This window comes from Falco punctatus (genome assembly GCF_963210335.1).
Source record: "Falco punctatus genome assembly, chromosome: 3".
Lineage (NCBI taxonomy): Eukaryota > Metazoa > Chordata > Aves > Falconiformes > Falconidae > Falco > Falco punctatus.
Window position 1 is genome coordinate 27,054,938 of NC_137582.1, and position 22,682 is coordinate 27,077,619.

At 41.4% G+C, this 22,682-nt stretch overlaps 1 protein-coding gene across 1 annotated transcript; it reads right to left on the reverse strand.

The window, feature by feature from the left end:
- Positions 1–438: 438 nt before the first annotated feature.
- On the reverse strand, positions 439–17,444 carry DCSTAMP (dendrocyte expressed seven transmembrane protein). Its single transcript, XM_080378022.1, has 4 exons — positions 12,004–17,444; positions 5,158–6,217; positions 2,568–2,888; positions 439–1,861 (listed from the first exon to the last, which is right to left on the reverse strand). The coding sequence occupies exons 2-4, from the start codon at positions 6,178–6,180 to the stop codon at positions 1,778–1,780; spliced, it is 1,428 nt and encodes a 475-aa protein (XP_080234148.1). The 5' UTR covers positions 6,181–6,217; positions 12,004–17,444; the 3' UTR covers positions 439–1,777.
- Positions 17,445–22,682: the final 5,238 nt, after the last annotated feature.

The following is a 22,682-nucleotide window of genomic DNA, read 5'->3' on the forward strand; positions in this document are numbered from 1 at the left end:
TTAACTCTTTCTCTTTCCTCTGCAATGACAACAAGAGTGAACAAATATATCTTCTTGTCAATAGTAGCCAGACAGCTAGTCTGTTTTGTGAAAACGAATTTAGAGTAGCCTTCATGTTACTTCTTTTTCACCAGAATGCTTCTTGCTGCTGGTCCTTGACAGTAGTACCTGGGATGTATAAACAACATTCTGCTACTACCCAGGGCTGTCCCACTCTAGCAAAAGAGGACATAGGCCACTCAGACTATTCAGCACAACCTTCAATAATGCATGGCTTTAATCTAGCACCTCATTTTCTAGAGACAGATTGTTGGCACATCAGCAACCTGAACCACCTGTGTCCATGGAGAGTGAGGCATTGTTTGGAAGACCCAACAAAAAAAAGACTTGGTGTTTTTCAGTGTTTCAAGTGGAAAATAACTTCTGACATTTGCTATGCAAAGATTTAAGTAGGTCTTTATTCATCCAAATAACAGATACATCAATCAATGGCTGTCCTGGGACCGTGCATGTGTTACAGAGGAACAGAACAGAGTTTGCTGTTATGTATGCTAAAGAAAGAAATTGCCTGTTGCTGAAAATCAAGAGTACACTGCCTGTTGGGTGGATTTTTAGCTCTACATTAATCTCCAGTGCCATGCCAGTCAAGCCATTCCTATGTCTTTATGCTTTTAGCATTTGTTCTTGAGTCATATGAAGGTCACATCACTGATGTTAGTTGAATACATGAAGCACTCAGTATCGACTTAGTTTTGTTTCATTGAAGTCAATGGTGGCTTTAGCAATGTAATTGAGCCCATTTTTGCCACTTGTGCAAGCTGCCTCAGACTGCAAGATTCAAAACATTGTCAACCTCTGCTCATATGTCCCTATACCTCAAAACAAGCTTGTCTGCACCCACAGCACCTGATTCCTCTGTATTCTAGCTCTCGTGAGCATTCTGACTTCAGCACATGCTACATTACCTCTCATGATCACGGGACAATCTGCACTAGTGATATAGTCTATGGATAAGTGAAAGTGGGAGACTAAGACCAAGTGAGGAATTTCGAGTGGGAGACTAGGATTAGAAATCTATGAGAGAGAAATCAGCAAAAGTAAGTGGAGAAGTAAGGTGGGAGGGAGAGTTCACATGAGCTAGAAGATTGACAGGGCATATAGAGCACTGGCCCTGCAGAAGACAGCTACAGAGGCAGGAGCAAGTATATGAAGCTAGGGTTGGGAAAGAACCAGGCTGAAGGTTTTGGGGCAGTTGAGGGCTGAGAAATAGACAGAAACACCTAGAAACATCTAAGGCCTCTAGTTAGATTCTTGGCCAGCCCAGAAGCCAATGGACAGACTCAGCTGTGTCTTCTATCTTCAGTGCCTGGCCAGTGTGAAGAAGACAAACCTGCTGCTGTCATGTAGTTATACCACATGTTATTATGTCCTCTGTTACCTCAGCCCAAAGAGGTTTGTGCTGTAGTCCTAAAAGCTCCAAACTGTTTGATTGCTTTTACACAGAAGAACAGACTCTCCATGGATTTCTACAGTATCGGACAACGCATACCCCAAGATGAAAAATGAGTATTAGTGCAACTCTGAGATCTCTGTGGTGGATAGCACATTATCTCTCATGGCTTCTTTTCCACACTTTTCCAAAATACTGATGATTAAATTTTGATCCCATTTTTTTTACATTTTAAAATTGAAATTCCATTGCAAAGATGGGTGCAAAACACAGGCCCCTGCGGAGCTAGAGCATCCCAGCCTTATACAAACATTCACTTGGTGTCTTTCACACCATGTTGTCGTTTGCCACACTCCTTTCTTTCTTCCTTACTGCATCTCTTGCCTTGAGTATTGGAAACCAAAAGTTGACCTGAAAAGACAGAAATATGATGCCATGATCATAGTATTACTAAGCTAGAAACCAGACACTGACATCCTGTATAGTAAGTATTGAAGGCTATTAAAAAGCCCAAACCAAACAATATGTGTCTGCAGCTATCTGTCTGGATTTGCCATAAATATATGCACACGTATTTGTTATTTCCATTAGTGTATATATACATATATATACAGGGCACAAGTTTTTGCGGACAGAAGGTTCTGTTTCCTAATGGTATTTCCAGTTGCACTCCCACTGTATTTTAAAACAGAAATATATCACCTTCCATTTGGCAAATAACTGAACATCTCTCTCAACATTAAGAAGCAGCTTATACCCAACACTCGCTGCCTAGATTGCAGGAATACTCTTTGTGCTGGAGGTGCTTTGCATATGTTCATGAAGAAAAAAGTTTCTTCTCTGTAGAGCTCTAAGTCTGAGGAGTATTTTCTTGCCAGCACATAGTAATTTCGGTGTACCTATGTCATGTCTGATGCAAGTGTGCTAAAGGACAGAACAAAACAATTATGTGATGTAGTCTCACCAACAGGCAATGTGTCCCTGGTCCCTGTGCAGGAAAGCACTGGGGAACCACTATTAGCACATAACTGAAATTAGTAAGTATTTAAGTATTTCCTGGGTCTGGTTACCACCCTGAGAAAGGGAGACTTTTTTTCCCCTAGAGCTGATGGCTTACCGTACTAGCAGACATGTTCTTCCCAGTTTTCTCTTGTAGGTTTGCTCTCTTCTTGAGTAACTTTGCATGCAAATAATGTATACGTTTCATCTCAATGTCAGGATAAAATGAAGTTGACACGAGTATTTTAAGTTGGGTCAAGAGGCCAGAGAATAATCCAAAAATTATTAAGAAGAAGATGATGACTCCAACCTGGATCCATGTCGTGGACAGGTTAAGCTCTGGCCGAGGGACGCAGTCATGCTTAAACAAAGAGATCTTGAAAGGATCTGTCTTTGCAATAAGCTTTCTCATACCAGGGAAAAGGCTGTTCTCATTCCTCTGCACAAAAAAAAGGGGAGGAAAAGAGTTATTATAGTACTGATTCCCTCCTTTCTTAATATTCCTCCCATTGGACATTCAAATTTACAAAGGACCATAAATCAGCTAGTCCATCCAGTGCCTATATATGCTATGCTCATAACAATATGGTCATTGGCTGTTTATAAATGTTTCAGGCTACATTTTCACCATTTCTCTGGGAAGACCATAGCACAGTTTGAACTATTTAGAACTTACCTTCTCAGTGGCTCTGATTGATAGACAAGTATTCAGCTAATCTGGCTATAACGGTTTAATATATTCCCACTCCCTTGAACCTGCTCAGATCCTCTGTTGGCGGGTCCTTCCTTCAGAGTGAAATAGTGTGTCCGCCCCTTTGGTTGTGGCTCAGTACATGATCAGCAGTGCTTCCACACCCACCTAGGCAGATGCTCTGACCATGAGGTTGTAACACAAATAAAGCCACCTCTCCTTCTCTAATAGGCGTCCTTGCTTAGATGAGTTGATATCTGCACTGCTTGTGGACTGAAATGCTGAATGAGAAGGACTAGGTTAGACATGCTGCTGGGACCAGTATTTCATACTTGCAGGCAACTTTCTGCTCTGTGAAGGAATGCTGTAGGGACACTGAATGACCCAGACCTCTTTTATGACTGTCAGGGGGATATGTAGCTCTTCCTTGTGGCTCTTTAACCACCCTGCAAAGGCCAGGCACTTCTGTTAGATGGTCATTGGGAAGAACTGGGTACCCAAAGCATGATGCCCATTTTCAGCCTGTTAGCTTTTCCTTGACATTATCCTGTTCCAATCTATCTCAGTACATTTTATCCCTAAAGTGAACCAATGTGTAAGCAAGGAAAAACTGCATTAGGAACTCAGTATGAAACAAGAGTAAAAGTGCATGAAGAACTTCACTGTTCATACAAGAATAAACATCTCAAGAAGTCACTGAATCTGTCCTGCTCCTGCAGCCAGCTTTCTAGGCTCCCTGAGATCAGCAGCCCTGAGGCTTGTTATGACAAATCTGTTGAGATTAATTTTACATTTTAACGTGATAGCCTTCCTTAGGAAACTAGAAACAATCTGATGATGGCGTAATGTTATGTTTTGAGAGAGTCAACCAGCTTTCCTCAGGAGTGAACACTGCACATAAAAAGAGAAAATTCATAATACAGGACCCATGAATCAGCCAGACAGGGTCAAGCTGAGGCTCTCTGTCCACAGATGGTGGGTCTAAGCTCATTCTTTGCCCTGACTTGGGTCACACCCAAGGCAAGCCATGGTAAAGGGCTGTCCTCAAGGTATGAAGGGCAGAAACACAGGTAAACCCACACAGAGCAGTACACAGAGAATAGCTGAGGCTACACCAGGTTGCTTAGGGTTGTGTTCCATGATGGTTGGCTAGATGAATTTTTTGGAGATGGGGAGAAATGGGAATGAATTCTCATTATTGTGAGCTCTAAGAAGAAGTAATAGAAAATGCTGAGTAAGAAAAAAACTGACAGAAGAAAGAGCATGTATAACACGTTGTACTAACAATCAAGCATCCCTCTGAAATCTTCTTATCCTGAAAGTAACAAAGGGTTATATGCTTTTGGGAAATGTTTTAATCCTGATCTTGTAAGCTATCAAACTGTGCAGCTTTCCTGTGCCTGCACAGCATTACATGGGTCACACACTCCAGTGGTGAAATCTCCGACTTTAGCAACACTCACAGATGAGACCCTGATCTGCCTCTGAAGCTGGCCCTGTTTTGAACATGAAACTGGTCTAGATGGCCTCTGGATGTCCCTTCCAACCTAATTATTCTATGGTTCTTTATGCCACTGCTGCTTTTGCTGGAAGAACCTTGAGATTTCGGTAACGTGTTATTATTTCATGTGCATGCAGCCATGCTTTTTTAAATGATGAGCTCCTCAGTGTCACAGTAGCATTTGACTATAAAAGTGTGCTTCACAAATGTCAGCACTGTGAGTTCTCAATTTTAAGCTCTAGTCTTCTCCACATATATAAGTGGAGGAATGCAAATCCCTTCTTCTTCCTATAGTTACCATTATCTAGAAATATGATGACACTTTGGAAAGTGCAGAGAACTGTCTGATTCCAACCATAAGTATCTGTAAAGGCAACAGGCCTTTTTTAAACGAATGATAATGCCACAAAAGAACCGATGGCTCATTGGCTCTATGTCTGCTCCTGCAGCAGCTGAAGATGAAGGGAAATTTTTCAACACTAAGCTAAGAAATATACAGTACTGATAAGTACTTACTTGCTGAAAGAGGTTGAGTCGAATCTCTAGATCTGGTACTTCTTGGAGATGTTTATTCACAGAAATAATTAACCAATAAAACAAATAATCTACTGCAGCAAACAGAAGCCAGATGCAAAAATGAATAATTATAGGGAGAAAAAAAACCTGCATTTTTTTTCTGTCCTTCCTTGTGAGGCAGAAAGATGGAATTGTCACATAATCTTTTCTTTCTTTTTTGTTAAGTGGCAGAAGACAGGGTCTTTGCTGTTGCTTTTGGTGTTCATCAAATGCAATGAACTGTTTTGTGATATAAGTATTCTTAAATCTGGCACTGTGAGAACCCACAAATTTTTTGATAAAGAGACCAGTTCCAAAAGAAGCTAGAAAAATCCCCACTATAGGCAGTACTTTCTGGCCTATATAGGGAAGTATAGTCAGCATAAAAGTTATCTGGTTAGTAACTTTCTGGATTTCTTGCTTTGTGTCATTTAGCTCTTGTTTTAATGCATCATCTGAAATTGAATAAGATGGTGTGAATTCATGCCTTAGCGACACTATACTTTTAAGTAGTTCAGTGTGAAGCTTGGCCACCTCATAAATCCATTTTACTGCCTCAACATAATATTCTATCAAAGCAAATTGCTCATACTCCAAATGACAGGTTATACTGTCTGCCAGAACCTTTAGGTTATGAAAAATGTTTTGGATGTTGCCAGCCACCACAACACCTGTTCCAGCAGTAAGAAGAGCATTTCTGCCATTTTTCAGTCCACAAGAAAGAAGGAAGAGGACACTAAAGCAGCGCAAGTGCTTGAAACAGAAAAGCATGATAGAAAGCAAGATCCAAATGAATCCAGAAATCAGTAAGGGACCCAAAGGGTGTTCCAGGGAGAAGTGCATGCCAAGGAATAAAAGAAAGCTGGAGAGGAAGCCAACTGCAGAGCAAACTGCAAAAAGCTGCGCCTGATAATTCCACCCAGGCTTCCTTTTGGATATAAAAATTTCCCATGCATTCTGGGCTATTGAGACAAATGTTTGCATTCTCTTCTGGTTGTCACTGACACTGTGATGGCTCAAACTAAAAGGAAAGGAAAACAAAAATACTGTTAGTTACAGGGCCACACTAATGACAATGATGAGCTTTTAACTGGCTGGTCAATACTTCATGTTGCAAAAAATGCAGGTCTGACTCACAGGGGGGCTGAACCACCCCACGTGAAACCCTAATCTTCATCCCCAGTATCACATATTTAAACATGGAAGAGATGACTCCAAAAGGTATTCTGTATCTTTTCAAAGTATTTTTGTCCTTTTACTCTTTGTACACTTGATTTCTTATTTCCCATATAGACACAGTGGTTCATATGTACCTAAATGTGTGTGTATATGTATGAGGGATGCAAGCCTAGTGTAGCACCCAGTGCTTCCCCACGGATGTTAGCTTTGCTTTACAGGGGCACCAGGAAAGGAAAAGAGAGGAGCATGGAAATTTCCCATCAGTACCTCAATGCAGGGGAATACAGCTCAACCTGCAGGGAACAGCCAGAGCAGCAGCCAGGGAGGGAGGAAGGGTTAGAGCAGGATGTGTGCGTTGCCCAGGGATGAGGAATGAAACTCTCCTTTTTCAGCTGGAGGTAGGTCAGCACAGTGGGAAGAAAGTGTGTCTCAGAGGCATCATTCCTTCTTTGGATATCTCCTGGGATAGCACAGCTACAAATTGGTCCGTATACACCTTTAACCCTCATTGCTTGTACTTGTCACTATCTCCTCTGCCTACCAGCATGCCCATACTGTAAATTAGAGTATTTCTGAGAAATTCAATTCAGTTTTATGGGAGAGAGTTCAGTGCTCACATCTTTCCTCCTTCCTTTGCAATATAATATCTATAATGCAATTTGTCCAAAGATGTAAGAGCAATTTATATGCATATTAGCCTTTTAATGTACTAGAACAAATAAGATACTAATTAAATAAAATAAACTGTTGCAATTTTATCTTAAATAGGGAAGAGCTGTTTGCACAAAAAATCCTGAAGATATTACTTTGTCTTTTGTTTAGCTTGAACACAGCAGGTAGTCAGGAACTAAACTATTATTTTGTACACATACTGTATTTTACTGGCATTTAACTTTATGAATTCTGCTAACATTCACTGCTCCATTTTCCCCTTCCTCTCATTGTAATTAATTATTAGTTATGCCATTATTGGCTTTGGATGCAACAGGAGCTGAGGGTGATTGGAGCAGACATCAGATCCCAGCTGGGACCTTCTTGGACTGCTGTGCTCAGTGTGCTGCTTTTCCTTGGCTTCACTTGGGTCTGATCTTTTCTAGTGCTGAGGACTATCCTGGAAGATGCCCAGGGTTTTCAATGCTCAACTGCTTCAGCAGGCATTAATGGTGGGCAATAGCTGTCAGGGTGGGCTCAGTCCCTGGCACACCACTCTGCTTGGGAAGGCTGGGAAAATTGCTTCCCTCCAGGGCCTCAGTGAAGTCAGCTGTAAACAGAGTGTAACGGCAATTAGTGGCTCCTTCACAGGAGTGAAATTAGTTAATTAATGTCCCCAAAGTATGTAGAAGTTTCCATGCGTTTGGGAAAGTGCAAGCAAAATGGGGAGGAGAGGTAGCACGCAAGCCACCAGACTCCAGCTTTGCCATGAGCATAGCTGTCCTCTGCTTAGGTGGGCAGTCTGCTTTGCCCTCTTCCTACGGAACAAGAAATTAATGAGGTATTTTTAGGAAACGTAAATACAAACGAGTTGTTCATAATTCTGGAGTCAAGCAGAACCAGATCTAACAGCCAGCAAACCCTGCCAGTGAATCCTGAACTTCCTAGATTGGATCCTTAAACAGTATGTGCTGCTGCATCTTCTTTGTAGATGTAAGAAAAAATTGCCCCGTACAGTGAATAGATCTGGAGTTCTCTTCTTGATTTAAGAAGCCATAAAAAATCAAATGCAAAAAAGCTAGAATTTATGTAATATTATGCAAAAACAGCCATGTGAGAAAACAACACCTTTTGAGTTGCATTTTGCAGTGCTGATTTCACAGCTGTTATCAAGCACAGTTTCTACATGGTTTTGTGTGTTTGTGTGTATGGGTATGGTGCGGTCCTGTTAATGTTTATAAACATTTGGTAAATGGCTGCAATACGTGACTGGGAGTTTGGCATGACTGCACCTAAGAGTTAGAGAGAGTCAAGAACGAAGCCTTAGAATTAACAAAAGCCATACTTCTGGACCAGGAGGCTGGAGACTTTCACAATATAGACAGAACTTGAAAATAATCAAAAAGTCTCCTTTGCTGGGCAGATTCAAAGCTTTGCATGAGATCACTGCAGTACTCGGCACATACATGGCAGTCTTGCCCCTAACCTGCATGAACCCAGAGTTTTAAGGCAGGAAAGGCATCACAAGGAGCCACTGAATTTTGGAGCCTGTGGCACAGATGCTCAGGTGTCTCTGCATGATCACTGAAGACTGAGAAGGCAGCATTCCCATTCCCCGCAGAGCCCATCTCTGAGCTCAGCCACTGCCAGGGTCAGTCAGACTCACAGCGTGCATCTCTGTGGCTTGTCTGACACCTCGGTTTTCCCCCATAAGATATCAGCAACAAACATAGATATTCAGCACAGGAGAGTCACACAAAGCATGCTAAACCTAAAAAAAAAATAAATGTGGAGGATGAAAGTTCTTGTATCAGCAGGCACTTAAACAGCTGTGAATGCTTGGGAAGGGAAAATAACACTCTGGCTCAGAGGTAGAAATAAATCCTTGGCTTGACTAAAGAGGCTAATTCAGTGCTTAAAGAAATAGTAAACCTTGAGAGCATTCTGGAATGATTCCTCTTGAAAACATAAATCACTATAGCTCTCCTGAAGCTGTTAGGTTCTAACAAATTCTAACAGGACTCTGACAAGAACAAAACTTTCATTTCCATTGCAGTCTGAAGCAAAGCATTTTTTCTTCTGTCCTGTAACATGACCTAATGTGGGGGCTGCTACGATTATTTATGTAGCATCAGGAAAAAAATATTCTTGGAAAGCAGTTGCTTGCTCTTTCTTTCTCTTCAGTGCCAATTTCTTTCCACCATAGTCTCTCCTGATGTATGCCACAGAGGGGAGCTGTGAACTCTTGTGCTTTAGCTCTGCCTTTGAACTTGATATTTCTGTAGGGTCCAAGGAGAACCTCTCTATGCCTTAGTTTCCCTCTCTGGGAAATACTCGGATCTGGAAGTGTGATATTCATCTACCATATGGCATGCTAGCAGGAGTAATTATAACAACAAATTCTCAAAAGAAGCCTCTCCAGCAAGAAGTTTGGGCCATACTTCTTAAGGCTTGCAATGTACTGAAATGAATGCAATATAATTAAAAGATATTTTTCTGTTTTCATTTTAAAATAAAAAGAGGAAACTTTTAAAGAGCTTTTAAGATCCTGCTTGTGATATTTCAGATATTTGCCTCATTTTTTAAGTAAGTGGAGGGTAATGACATAGCTTCAAGCGTCCTTAGAAAATGTCTTTCCAGCTCAGCCATGACACCTGGGCTAGAGCTATGTCATTTTTATGCAGTACCTGTTCACACCATGCATGATTGCTTCCCTGCCTGCTATGGAAATTCCTCTATATGCATTGTCCAAGAAGATATGGCCATCTTCACTACCAGTTTGGTCCCATCCTAGTCCCTTGCTCACCCCATAACTGATGATGGCTTGCCAGTTTAGACTAGACTTAGACTAAACTAGACTAGACTAGAACAGAATAGAGTGGAATAGTTCAGTTGGAATGGACCTACAATGATCATCTAGTCCAACTGCAATAGGTTGAAACTCCTTATACTTGCAGGCACTATTTCTGAAACCTTCTCTACCCAGGTTACTGCTTGATTAGAGTTGATCAGCAGGCCTACATTGGATATTGATATGGATTAGCCACCTGTGCAAACTCTTTGCCAGTTCTTAATATAACGGAAGAAGCAGATGTTGCCAGAAAATATATAGTGAGATAAAAAATGTGGATTACTGAAAAATTAGCTTTTTTAATAGAGTTGTAGATGATTTGGCGTAACATGATGAACAGAGCCAGATCTTTAAGTCTACTTTCTATTTTGACACAGACCTAACTCAGACAGTCTGGGGACTACAAGTCCCATTGAGTTAGAACTGTCTAGTACCACACAGGTTTTGCGCCCTCACACAAATTCTGATGTGACTTTCCCCTGCACAGCACCGTTCCAGCTGGTCTCAGGAGGAGCACGGCACTTCGGCAGGCCCTTCGCCCTGCACAGCGCACAGGATCCTCATACGTAAAAATAAAGTCACAATAAGAAAGGCATTAGGTTAAATGGGAAACTTGTATCCCACTGATACTAAAGCTTCAGCTATACACTGATCTTTGCCTCATAAATCCTGTTTGGATTTATACAGGAATTAAGGAAGAGAAAGCACACAATAAGAACATAAAAACAAATATTTCCTTTTTTGGCAGTTTCAGCAGCATTCTCTCCTAGCCTGGATCAGTTACGCTGAAATGTAAGAGAATGACTTCCCTTTTTTGGATACCATCAAAAAATACAGTGCTGAACTATGGTTTAGTAAAAGGCAAAAATACAGGAGGGAGCCCCATGTTATTTCCTGTGGTCAATGCAGGGCATCCAGCAAAGAAATAAAAGCCCAATCAAAAATCCGGCAACGTTACTGTAACTATCCCCAGGGCGTCATTGGTACCCCTGTCATTTCTTGTGTTCAGATTATTTGCTTTTTGCTGCAGGGAGAAGGAGAGTAAATGGTACTAAACACAATAAACACAGGCAAGGACTAAAATATCTCACCAAATATGTGCACATAGGAACTTGAAATAAATAACACTGCAATGCAAATAAACCAACAATTTATACACATGCAAAACCAAACAAAATTAAAAGTGATCAAGATATCTTTTTTTTTTCATGTATTTAAAGTACAGGTCTCAGGAAATTCTGAATACAGCAAGACATAATCAGGTCTTTAGGATGCCACAAATTGGTTAAATGTCATCTAATATCAGATGTCTACAGTTCTGATGGTTGGACTAGATGATCTTTAAAGGTCCCTTCCAACTGAAACCATTCTTTTATTCTGTAATTCTGTAATGTCCACACCTGAGCTACCTGTCTTTACATCAATGAGGAGAAAAAGGCAGTTACCCAACGCCATACCTCAGACCTGTTTTAGAAGTCTGCCCTCGCATAAGATGGGTCACACCTTAACAGAGCTCTTTCTCTATCTTGACTATGAAAAGAATTCATATTACTTAGGCAGAGCTATCCAAAGCTACACGAGATGAGCTTCTCCCTATGTTTCTCCATTGCAAGCACAGGGATTTGACTGAGCTGGGCACTCAGAGAGGGACACAGAAAATGTGTCATGGGCAGCTGTAGAAAATAGCTATGGAAGGCACAAGGAACAAGAAAACAAATTTTATCACATATACTGCTATAGGCTGTGTTACATCTGGAAGCTCTGATGCAGCAGACACACAGACTTATCTTTCCCTTAAAGCGCAGGCAGGAATGGAGGCAGAGTTTGGGAAACCCAGATGGTAGTTTCCTTATTGACAAAAACAGCTCCACAAGACAGAGAAGATTCCAGTATGAGGGATGGAAGGGAACATGAGAAGTTACATAGTCCTTTCTACATGTAAGATCAGTATAAATAGTTTTGGGAAAGCTTAGGAATAAATTGTTTCACAAACTTTAGGAATAGACCCTCCAGTTAGTAAGACGGCAACAAGTAACTTAAAGCAAGTCCTTTCACCTTAAAACACCTAACTCAGTTCATAATTAGTATCCATATTTCCATGGTATTAACCCTAAAGCATTACTTACAGGCCCTTCTGTAAAGCTCATGAAGGATCTTCACAGTGCTCTGTGTCTCTTGATTTTGGTGAGGAACCGAGATGGGCAACAATAAAAAATTTCACATAAGTAACTCATTTCCCCTGCCCTCCCTCAGTGAGTCAGGCACACTACAATTTTGAAATTATTCTGGGTTTGACAAAGATTTATGAGGAAGTAACTTATGCACAAGACCAAAATAGTATATAATTTGCAAGTGCCACTTCCCACCTTTTTTCTGGCAGAGTAATAGATATCAGCAAATGAGTTCTGGGCCCAGATTTCAAAGTCTTAATTTTATGTTGAATAATATCTTAGGTCTAGAACACCTAAGCTATTTTGGTGCTTCCCGTTGAAACTAGCAGCAATTCAGTGCCCATATACCTTTGACTTTCTAATTATTTTTACAAGTTCCTACTGAGTTTTGTGTTAGTATTTCTGTAGACAATCTCAGAATATAGCCCTTAGAATGGTACCCACCTTAAATATCCAGCAAAGGCACTCAAATTATATACAAGTCCTTGGTTAATAGAGGTAATTGATGTTCAGAAGGGTAAAGTTGCTATTCAGAGGGATTTTGACAGGCTGGAGAAATGGATTGACAAGAATGTCATGAAAAAAAAAAAATCAGAAAAATGCCAAGTCCTGCCCCTGGGGAGGAACAGCCCCAGGCACCAGTACAGGCTGGAGCTGACTGGTTGGGAAGCAGATTTGCTAAAAACGATCTGATCTCTTTGTGGAAAACAAGTTGAAAATAAGCCAGCAATGTGCCCTTGCAGCAAGGGCGGCCAATGGCACCCTGAGCTGATCACCAGAGTCTTGCCCACAAGCCAGTGAAGTGATTCTTCCCCTCATCTCAGCACTGGTAAGGCCACATGTAGAGTGCTGTGTCCAGTGATGAGATCCCAGTACAACAGAGCAGCATGATCTAGCTGGACCTGCTTGGAGCAGGGAATTGAACTAGGTGGCTTCCAGAAGTCCCTTCCAATCTAAATTAGTTTATTCTTAATCAGTCAAGACTGAGATGTCAAATCCGTTTAAACTTGCCTCTGATCTCTACTGCCACAGTACCATGTACTTGTGCCATGTTCATATTCTACATTTGCTCTAGATAAGTGAATATTACACACTTATCAAAAGTAAAACATTCTACCCCAGTACTAAAAAAAATCCACAACAAAATATTATTACTGTAGTAGCTTTGAGGTCCTAAAGAAAGAGTGAAATCAGTATGTCTTCCTGGAGTTTGTCTGCATAAAGGACTGCAGAATAACTTAGGGATTTATGTTGGTGTCTAAAATACCCTACAGCTTTTGTAACTTGAAAAAGCAGATATATAAACTCTCATTTTTGCAAGACAGTAGTTTTCCTGCAGAGAAATGAAATGTTCATTTATTGGATGTGGCAAATGCATTTGCTTATTGCTCATGGTACTAACAAAAAAATGGTGAGAAGTGTTAATTTGTGTTCAAACTTAAAAAGAGTTGAAAATCTGGGAGATATTTCATTATCACAGTGATATGGGAACACAAGACACAGCAGAGACTTTTAACAACCTCCGATTCATTCAGTAGCCAAGTAAGATACACTTCCTACAACTTTCTGGAAATACGTAAAAATCTTATTTTGCTTTAACTTTGGCGCTTAAAATTTTACTTTAAATAAACTATTGGTTTCTGCAGGCACTACAGTTTGTATGCATATTTGTGTGTAGGGAAAGAAGATAATTCTGGACACCCATACTCTCCACATGGAACAGGTCACACAGATCCTACCAATTATTGAACTGATCCACTGAACCAGTCATTCCTCTCATTCAGTTGTCATTAGGGCCATCTGATAAGGGGGGCTACAGATTTACTTTAAAGGAAATCAAAGGCTGACACACTGCTTTACAAGGACAGCAGCAACAGAAAGAGTAAGAGGAGCCTTACACACAATCTGCTAAGCACCCATGATACATTTCCAATAAAATCCTCCATACACTGTCTCTTACAGATGTTTTCAGAAGTAATTTGTGATTATGGTTTTACTGTTTATGTTTAAACTTCCAGATCCATTCTTGGAATAAAATGTATCCATTGCTTTTCTCAGAAGTGTCAAAGGTAGTTAGGACCTTTGCAGAGGTGCTACCTACTACACCTAAGGACTTGTAAATTGGATATTGACTCTCATTTAGACTCCGAGATCCAGGGCTGTACACCAGGCTCAGCTCTGTCCTTGGTCTCTTTGCAGAGTCCAGCCCAATCATCAACTACTTTAAGTGATGGCATGTGCACGATCTATTTGCCCTTGGTTGAAATGTCCCTGCATGTAATTTTCCAGACAGCTGGTTCTCCAGCAGGTACTGATAGCACTGAAGTAGCAGGTCTCAATGGCTCACTGTAAGACCAGGTTTCTCCTCCACAGAGCAGCCATACCGTCGCTGTTTCAAAAGCAGCTACTGAACAAGTCCCAAAAGCTGGCAGGCAGCAAGATGAACATAGCACAACGTTCATAGCATCTAAATTATGCATAACGTAAGGGTATAATTAGATACAGTGGACCATCTGTAACTGGAGCAAGTCTCTGTTCATTATGGGATAAATGAATGAAATGATCTTTTAGCAGAACATATCCTTCATAGTATTATATCAGGGAGAATTTTGTAAAGTGATACAGGTAAGTGCATATTAAGTCAGACCAAGTCTCCATTAAGCCCAGCGTCTCAGCCTTAATAGCAGTATATAGCAGATGTTTACAGTATCACAGAATGGTGATTCTGGACCATCTGGGCATAGTCTGGGTGACCCTGCTTGAGTGGGTGTGAGTTTGCACCAGATGACCTCGAGTTCCTTTCAAACCTCAACCATTCTGTGATTCTGTGATTCTGTGACAGATGAGATTCTTCTCGGTCCATTTCTCCAGCCTCTGAGGCCACTCCGAATGGCAGCATAACCTCCTAGGTTTGTATCAGCTGCAGGCTTGCTAAGGGTGTACTCCTTCCAGGTCATAAATGAAGATCTGAAACAGTATTGGCCCCAGTATCCCCTGGGATACACCACTAGTGGACTTTGTCCAGCTGAACTTTGTGCTGCCGATCAAGACCTCCTGAGCCTGCCAGTTCAGCCAGTTTTCAGTCCACCTCATGGTCCATTTATCTAACCCATACTTCAGCTTGTCTCTGAGGATGACACAGGACACAGTGTCGAAAGCCTTTCTGAAGTTGAGATAAACAGCGTCCACTACTCTCCCCTCATCCACCAAGCCAGTCACCTCATTGTAAGCTATCAGGTTGGGTAACCATGACTTAGCCTTTGTAAATCCATGTTGAATACTCACTGAAATGTTTCCAGGATTAGTTGCTCCATCCTCTTCCCAGGGACAAAGGTGAGGCTCACCAAACTCTAGTTCCCTGGATCCTCTTCCCTGCCCCTCTTGAAGATGGGAGAAGCATTTGCTTCTTCGCAGGCCTCAGGAACCTCTCCCACATGCCATGACCTTTCAAAGACGGTCAAGAGTGGCCTCACAGTAGCATCAGTCAGCCCCCTCCGCACCTGTGGGTGCCTCCCATCAGGTCCCATGGACTTCCTTTCTTTAAGTGTTTCCTGACCTGATCCTCCTCCACCAAGACTCCAGACTTGCCCTCTGGTCTCAGAGCCTTGGGATTCCCAAAGGCCAGCCTTCCTTGCAAAGGCAGAAATGAAGGTGACCTTGACTGCTTTGGGCTTTTCCATGTCCTTTGTCACCAGCACCCCCACTGCACTCAGCAGTGGACTCACATCTCCCCGGGTCTTTCTTTTGCTGCTGATAGACCTTGTAGAAGCCCTTTGTGCTGCCCTTCACCTGCCTCACCTGATTCAGCTCCAGGTGGGCTTTGGCTTTCCTGTCCCCATCCCTGTACCATCAGACGGTGTCCCTGTTACTCCTGGGCCCCTTTTTGCTGCTTCCACCTCCTCCATGCTTCTTTTCTAACGTTTGAGTTTTGTCAGGAGCTCCTTGCTCATCTGTGCTGTCCTCCTGCAGCCTTTGCTTGATTTAGTTGTGAAGGATAATTCTTGAGCTTGGAGTAGGTGATTTTTGTAATATCAACCAGCTTTCCTGGGCCCTTGTTCTGTCCTGTGCCATATCCCATGGAGATCTTCCAAGATCTCTGAAGAGACCTAAGTCTTTCTCAACATCCACCAAGAGTTCATTGAACATCCACCAAGAGTTCATTGCTAATCACTTTCTTCAACTCTGCATGCAGTCTAGAGAAGGCACTATTGTCCTCACCTGGGATGCTGTCTGTCTCCTAGTCATTTTTTATATGGTGAAATAAAACAGTTTATAAGCACAGGTTTTATCTCTTGGCCCTGGAAATTTTGCAGCACTTCATAATCCCTTTGGGGCTCCAGTAAGAAAAAAAGCTCCCCCAGCACCATTACAGGCAGTGTGAGTGTGCAACAGGACCTTTCTTCCATGACCAGCCAGTTCTGACACTGAAAGTTCATTCATAATAACCCAAATGCTGGCTAGGTCAGCAGTGTTTAGCTAAAGACCTGGACCCAAAGAGGAGAGGGGAAGGAAGGAATTTTTGCATCCCCCTGGGGTATGTATGAGAGAGTAAGTAGTTTGTGGTCATCGGGGTGGATAATTTTCCCACCTTTTACATTTTAAAGAACAAGGAGTTGTGGACAGCCTTTACCATACTTGCCAATTTGAGTCAAGTCGTGGCAGTAACTGGCAGTGGTCCTCGTCCCTCCTAGAGAATGAAATCAAGCTGTAAAGTACATACAGACAATGCAGAAATCAACCCTGCAGCCTGAAAAGTGCCCTGACATTTCAATTACCCAAGGCCATAGCTCCCTTCAGCGATACAACATGTTGATAAAGAGCCTCTGCTGGTCTTTCCCAACCCATATGCTGGAACCAGCAGCACTTCTCAGGTCTGCTGGTGTCACTGGGGTTTTTTGGCAGTTCTTTTAAAGCAGAATATTTTAGTGACCCACTCACAACACACCCTCACAAACTGTTGTGTCAGCACCACCGTTAATCTTGTTTTCTGGACCAAGGTGGATGCCTCCTGGCTGGGGGTGGCCGAGGCCACTGGGTCACAAACTACAGCACAAGCCTCTGTTGGGAGAATATTTTCTCTAGCTAACAGCAGCTGCCAGGACTGCCTGGTTCCTGGACCTCCCTGCTGATGATGTCTGGTACTGGCCACTGTAAAATGGGAAGAACCGACAGTTTATGACTCTGACCAACAGTACGGTGATGGCTGTTTTTCCCTTCTGCTCTGTCTGCCAGTGCAGTACAGATCCCTCTGTCTGCACTAAAAAAGAGAGGATGGTTTCAGAATTAGTATATTTCTGACCTCTTTTCCCATTTTTCTTCTTCCCTGCAGAGTGACTAGCAAAATTTCCTTGCACATAAAAAGTATTAAAAATGTCACTGCTCAAGATCCTACTGTTCTGGCACAACGATGCTGTGATTAACACAGTTTTGATAACGCTGTGCTTCAACTATTGTAACATGCAAGCTGGATGCATATTTCTTTGGGTTTGTCTTTAGGACACTGAAGGTTGCTTCCTTTTGTGACATAATCTGTGTGCTGCAAGAACAAAGCAAGTTCAGAGCTGTGAACAACGTGTCGCATTGAAATCACTCAATATTATGCTCTGCCTGCTTCTGCCTAAGGAAGATTAGCTAGCGACTAATAGTCCTTCCTTGCAGCTGGCTTCCAGAGTGCCAGGAAAGAAACAAAGATCACAGTTTGTAAATATTTGTGCTCTTGTTTTTGAGTCATGGTTTTAATTACTGTTTCTGTTTTACTGCTACAGCAGAAATCTAGATTAAAATAAGACAATGACTTTTTCTTTTCTAAACATCTAAGGAAATGAAATAATGACAGTAGATGATTACTCACAGTGAGCAGAGCTCCACCGGATGAGCAGTTTGTCTGGAGCCAGCAACACAACAGCTATGAGTAAATGGTTCTCAGAGTGAATCAGGATTTCAGATGCTCACTTCTGATGGGTTCCAGTGAAAACCCCAATCCAAACGCTGCTGAGCTTGGGTGAAACTTGTATCTGATACTGATAGTGGAAGCCAATCTTTGTATGATATAAAGGTGGTGGTTGACTCAGTATGAAAACACTAATTTGACGCTTGCTATAAAGAACTATTCCTGCAAGCTGAGCCAGGGAAGGTTCCTAACAGCCTGCAGGAAAGCAGTTTAGCAGGGAGTTTTCAGCTGAATAATCATTATCGATGGCCACATAGATGTTCCTGACTTGGTCCCAGGAAAATGAGATCTTCATAGCTCTGTATGGAGTCTTGATTGAGTGCCCAACAGATATCACTAAGTAACTGCCCAAGGCACAGAATTGTCACATACTTCTTTTAATGAAAGCTGGATATGCCTCTCTTCACAGCTGTAAGTTGCTTTACTTTGTTTATGTTTCATAACCTCTTCTGTGTTGGAGATGTCACTCCCAAAAAATTATGCAGCCATCTACAGCTGCTACCTCCAACTGCAGAGAGAACAGGCATTTCAAATGAAACATAAAATCAACATTTAAAAGAGTACTGGTTGCAGTTTCACAGTCATAATGAGATGCACCTGCCTAACTAGCTCTACTAAAAAGGAGGATGCAGCCTCTGTGAGATCCTGGGTTAAGGGGTCTGTAAGAACAACCTTTTTGGGAAATAAATTCTTCTGGGTTATGGCTGCCTATGGGATTCCTGCCCTTCGCTCCATAGCCTGAGCTGTTGGGCAGATTCATGGATACACACTTTTAGGCTGTTGCTTCCCCTGGTGCAGTCATGCACCTTGTTTTGTACTCATGTGAGTCCTTGGCCTAAGCATTTTGACCCTCCTTAAGAGTCACGTACCCAGCTGCCCATCTATTCCTGCTTTAACTCAATTCAAAATCATGTTGCTTAGAAAAAGTACATTATTTAAAAAATTAAAATAAGTGGTATCACTTTAACACTGGTAGACTAACTGGAGATTGCAAAAGAGGTTATTGCAGAAAATCTGAGAGGGGAAGTAATCTCCACCAAGCCATAATGATGGGCATGGGCTAGGGAGAGCAAGGCAAGTTCTCAGGCTGAAGAAGCTGTGTATGTAAGCTCCTGCTTAGTTGGGGGACACCTGAGGATACTCACAAAGCACATTTTCCAGAAGTGGGTTCCAGATCATTCTTGTCAGCTTAAAGTAAACCCCAAGCTATTCATACATTGATAACTGCTTTTTCATTCCTTTTTTTTTTCCTTTGTGTTTTCATCCTATTGTTCACTCAATACCCTATTACCTTTTTCACCAAAGCAAAAGATACGTCAGACATAAAAACTGGCACTTTCAAATGACTCTAAGGAAATGAAAAACAAATATGATGCACCACAAAAAGGTTTTGCTCCAGACAGCTACACTGTAATGAAACACCAAACTATTCCAATCTAATTTTTCCATAATATATGCTATGCCAGATAACTGAAGTCAGCATTGCTCCAGTGAAGGTGACCATACAGAAGAGACTGCTTAAGTGATAAAGGAAAAAGGTTATATGGAAAAAAAAAGAAAAATGTAATAACAGCATTTGTTGGACTGTATCTTACCAGGAAATCTGATACATTACTAATAAATTCCTTACCGTATGCTATGAAAAGAATCAGTGAGATAAGGAAAGAAATAATGTAGCCAAGGAACAGCAACTGGATAGCAATCTTTGCTTAGAATTATGTAAGCAGAATTTATAATGGATCTATCAAAGCATCTGGCAATGTTGCTATAAAATAGGTCTGACATTTCCATCTGTACCTCTCTTACTTTGAAGGAGTTTAACTTTGCTAACTTCATTGAAACTTGCAATAAAGTATTATTTTCAAGTCTTGGATGTTTGGGTTTTGTTAGTGACTAATAAGAAAGCTCCTTCTGACAAAAAAAGAAAAAAACACACAAACCCAACATTAAAAAAAATAAAGCAGCCTAAGGCTTACAAGACAATACTTGACACAGTTCTTTCCAAAGCCTTTCCTTGTGTTGTCTACTTCTGGCCAAAGACTGAATTCTTGGTCTTCTGTTTTCTGACTCTCACATGGTTAGCTAAAGAATGGCTTCTTTAAATTAAAAGAAAAGGGGGAGGAAGTGGTTGATGCAATAAAGTTAGTTCTTGTGCACAATGAGTATATGATACTAAAACCAGTATAGAAATAGAGTGGTTTGAGGAAGAAGAGCTGGTAAAACAAAGGGGAAGGCATAGAATGAAACCCATAAAACATTATAAAAAAAAACCAAACCTCAACACATACAAGTTTGCAGAGTTATGAAAATAGTTAGCATTTCATCAGACATTAATACATAGTGTTACGGGTTTCCATCTGTCCTGTAACTTTACAAGACAAGCTACCTTCCCAGACAGCCACAGCCTATATCAGCTACAAAAATATTGACAGTTCTTTAGCCATTAAACAATCAACAGCATAGTTCATCTCCCTAGAGGTATAAAACCAATGAAGGTTTGAGCCTGCACTTCTCAGGAACTGAGAATATGCATTATTCAGCAGTTCCTCTAGCTAATTAGGGCAAAAAGCTGGAGTTTAATGCTTCTGCATAGATGTGGAAAGGTGTAGCGGTGCCTTCATTCTAGTAAGAAGAAGAAAGAAAAGCTAGAACAGGAAAGGGAGTGATCAGCATATATACGGCCCTAAAAGTTAACCTTGACCCTCCCTGTGCCAGTCCTTCTCTGCAGGCAGGCTCTCAGGTGCCCCTGCAAGAAGGGAACTTGCCAGCAGCACGATTAAAATGATGCTCCTGTTTCTGCCTCTGCAGGACCCTGAGTTGCAGGAGACCCAAGGGCACAGTGAGATGACAATTATGAGCAGAGCTATCCTAGGAAGGACCCACAATAAGAATCATGACAAAGTGAGATGGGAAAGACTCCCATCAGCCCATTATAGTTTCTGTAATGGATTTTTATTATTATTATTATTACTATTTTAGTTTATTTGGTTTGTCTTACTGGAGTCAATTAAATTATTCTTTATGGAAATAAGCAAAGAGAGGTGGCACACATTCTACCAACTGGAAGTTGCAGCTCATGACAGTTCTTGTCAGAAGGAAGAAGATAACTCAAATATGGAGAAGTTAATTATTTGTTTAAAAATAATGTTACAACACTAGTAAAAAAGTAAGATGCTGTAAGGGCCCTTTCTGAGCAAAGGCTTTGTTCGTTGTCTGGGTGCCAGGCTGCAGAGTGATTATGCCTTAAAATGTAGTGAGGAAGCCACTAGCACCAAATCTGGCTCTCGGAGCTCACCTGCAAATCAGTTCTGTGCACACCTGTCTGCAATGAGGGGCTGCCCAAAGCCTCCCACAGCTTAAGTATCAGGGAAGAAGAGACCTTGTCAGGTGAGCATGGAGGGAGTAAGCAGTCTGGTGGAGTGTGAGCTGGCTGTGAAGGTGCTTTGCTGCATGTAAGCATACTGCAAGGCAGAAATTGGGTGGAGAAGTGATTGTGTATAGCCAGCACTTCTGTATGCAGTAAAGAATCTCACTTGGGGTCCATGCCTTCATGTGCCACAAGCTGCCAGTGATAAATATGGAAAGATGGGATGCTGCTTTTCTTCTGACCTTCTCAGAGATTTTTTTGACCCCAAAATTGGCTAATAAAATCAGAGGATTAGCCATATGACACTTTCAGAGAGACTTGGTGTAGTGCAAAACTAAAAGAAAAACTGTTTCTTATTGATCATAGCATGCACAGGATAATACTGCTAGTTGTCTGCGAAGAGGGGAAAAACAGAAGAATTTTTCTGTGGTTATATAATTTTTCAGGTTCTTAAACCAATTCATTTTAAGTTTTGAAATAAGCCTGGCACAATGATGGGAGCAATTAATTATTAAAGATGTTACAGGTAAGCACTCTTACCATACATCTAATAAAGAGAACTATGGAAAACAACACTAAATGTTAAAGTATCTGATTTATAAGAAAAGGAGTTTCTATTCCAGCATATTTACTTCCTCTGCATTTCCACTGAAAGCAACATTCAGGCTTCTGGTATATTATCCTTCAGTAATCACAACTTCAATTAGCATTTATCAACATTTGTACTTTGTTAGGAAGAAAACAGCTCATCAGCCATTTCCTTGCCTGCAATCAAGCAAAGATTGTGTTCAAGATGAGGTAAGCCACTTTGGAACTACAAAACACTCTGTGAACATATGAGAATTGGGGGAAACATTAGTTTTATGATCAGCCAACAGGTTGCAGCATGAAAGATTTCACAGGTAATAGGGCATTTGACTGACAGAAAACAGGGGAGTGAGGAGGCTTTGAGGAAAACTGCTTTCCAGCTGAAGTCAGACAGCCAGAGCCTGAGATTTATTCCAAGTGCACGGACAATACAGATCATGTGCCAGCACCAGGAAAAAATTGATTTTAACTGAGAGATTTATAGGAAAGGTAGCTGTCTTGAGGACACGTTTGTGCAGAACTATGATTACTGATGGGCTGAAATACTGAGTCATACATAGTCATGATGCTAATAAGGATTGTTTGGAGACACCAGGGAAACCTCCTGGAAGCAGGACAGGGAGAGAGCCTGAGGCTGGTTCCCCACCACCACCGCCATGGGGACCTGCAGCAGATGAGAAGTACTTTGCAAAGAGAGTTAGACTGGGATACATTCCAAGTATGAAACAT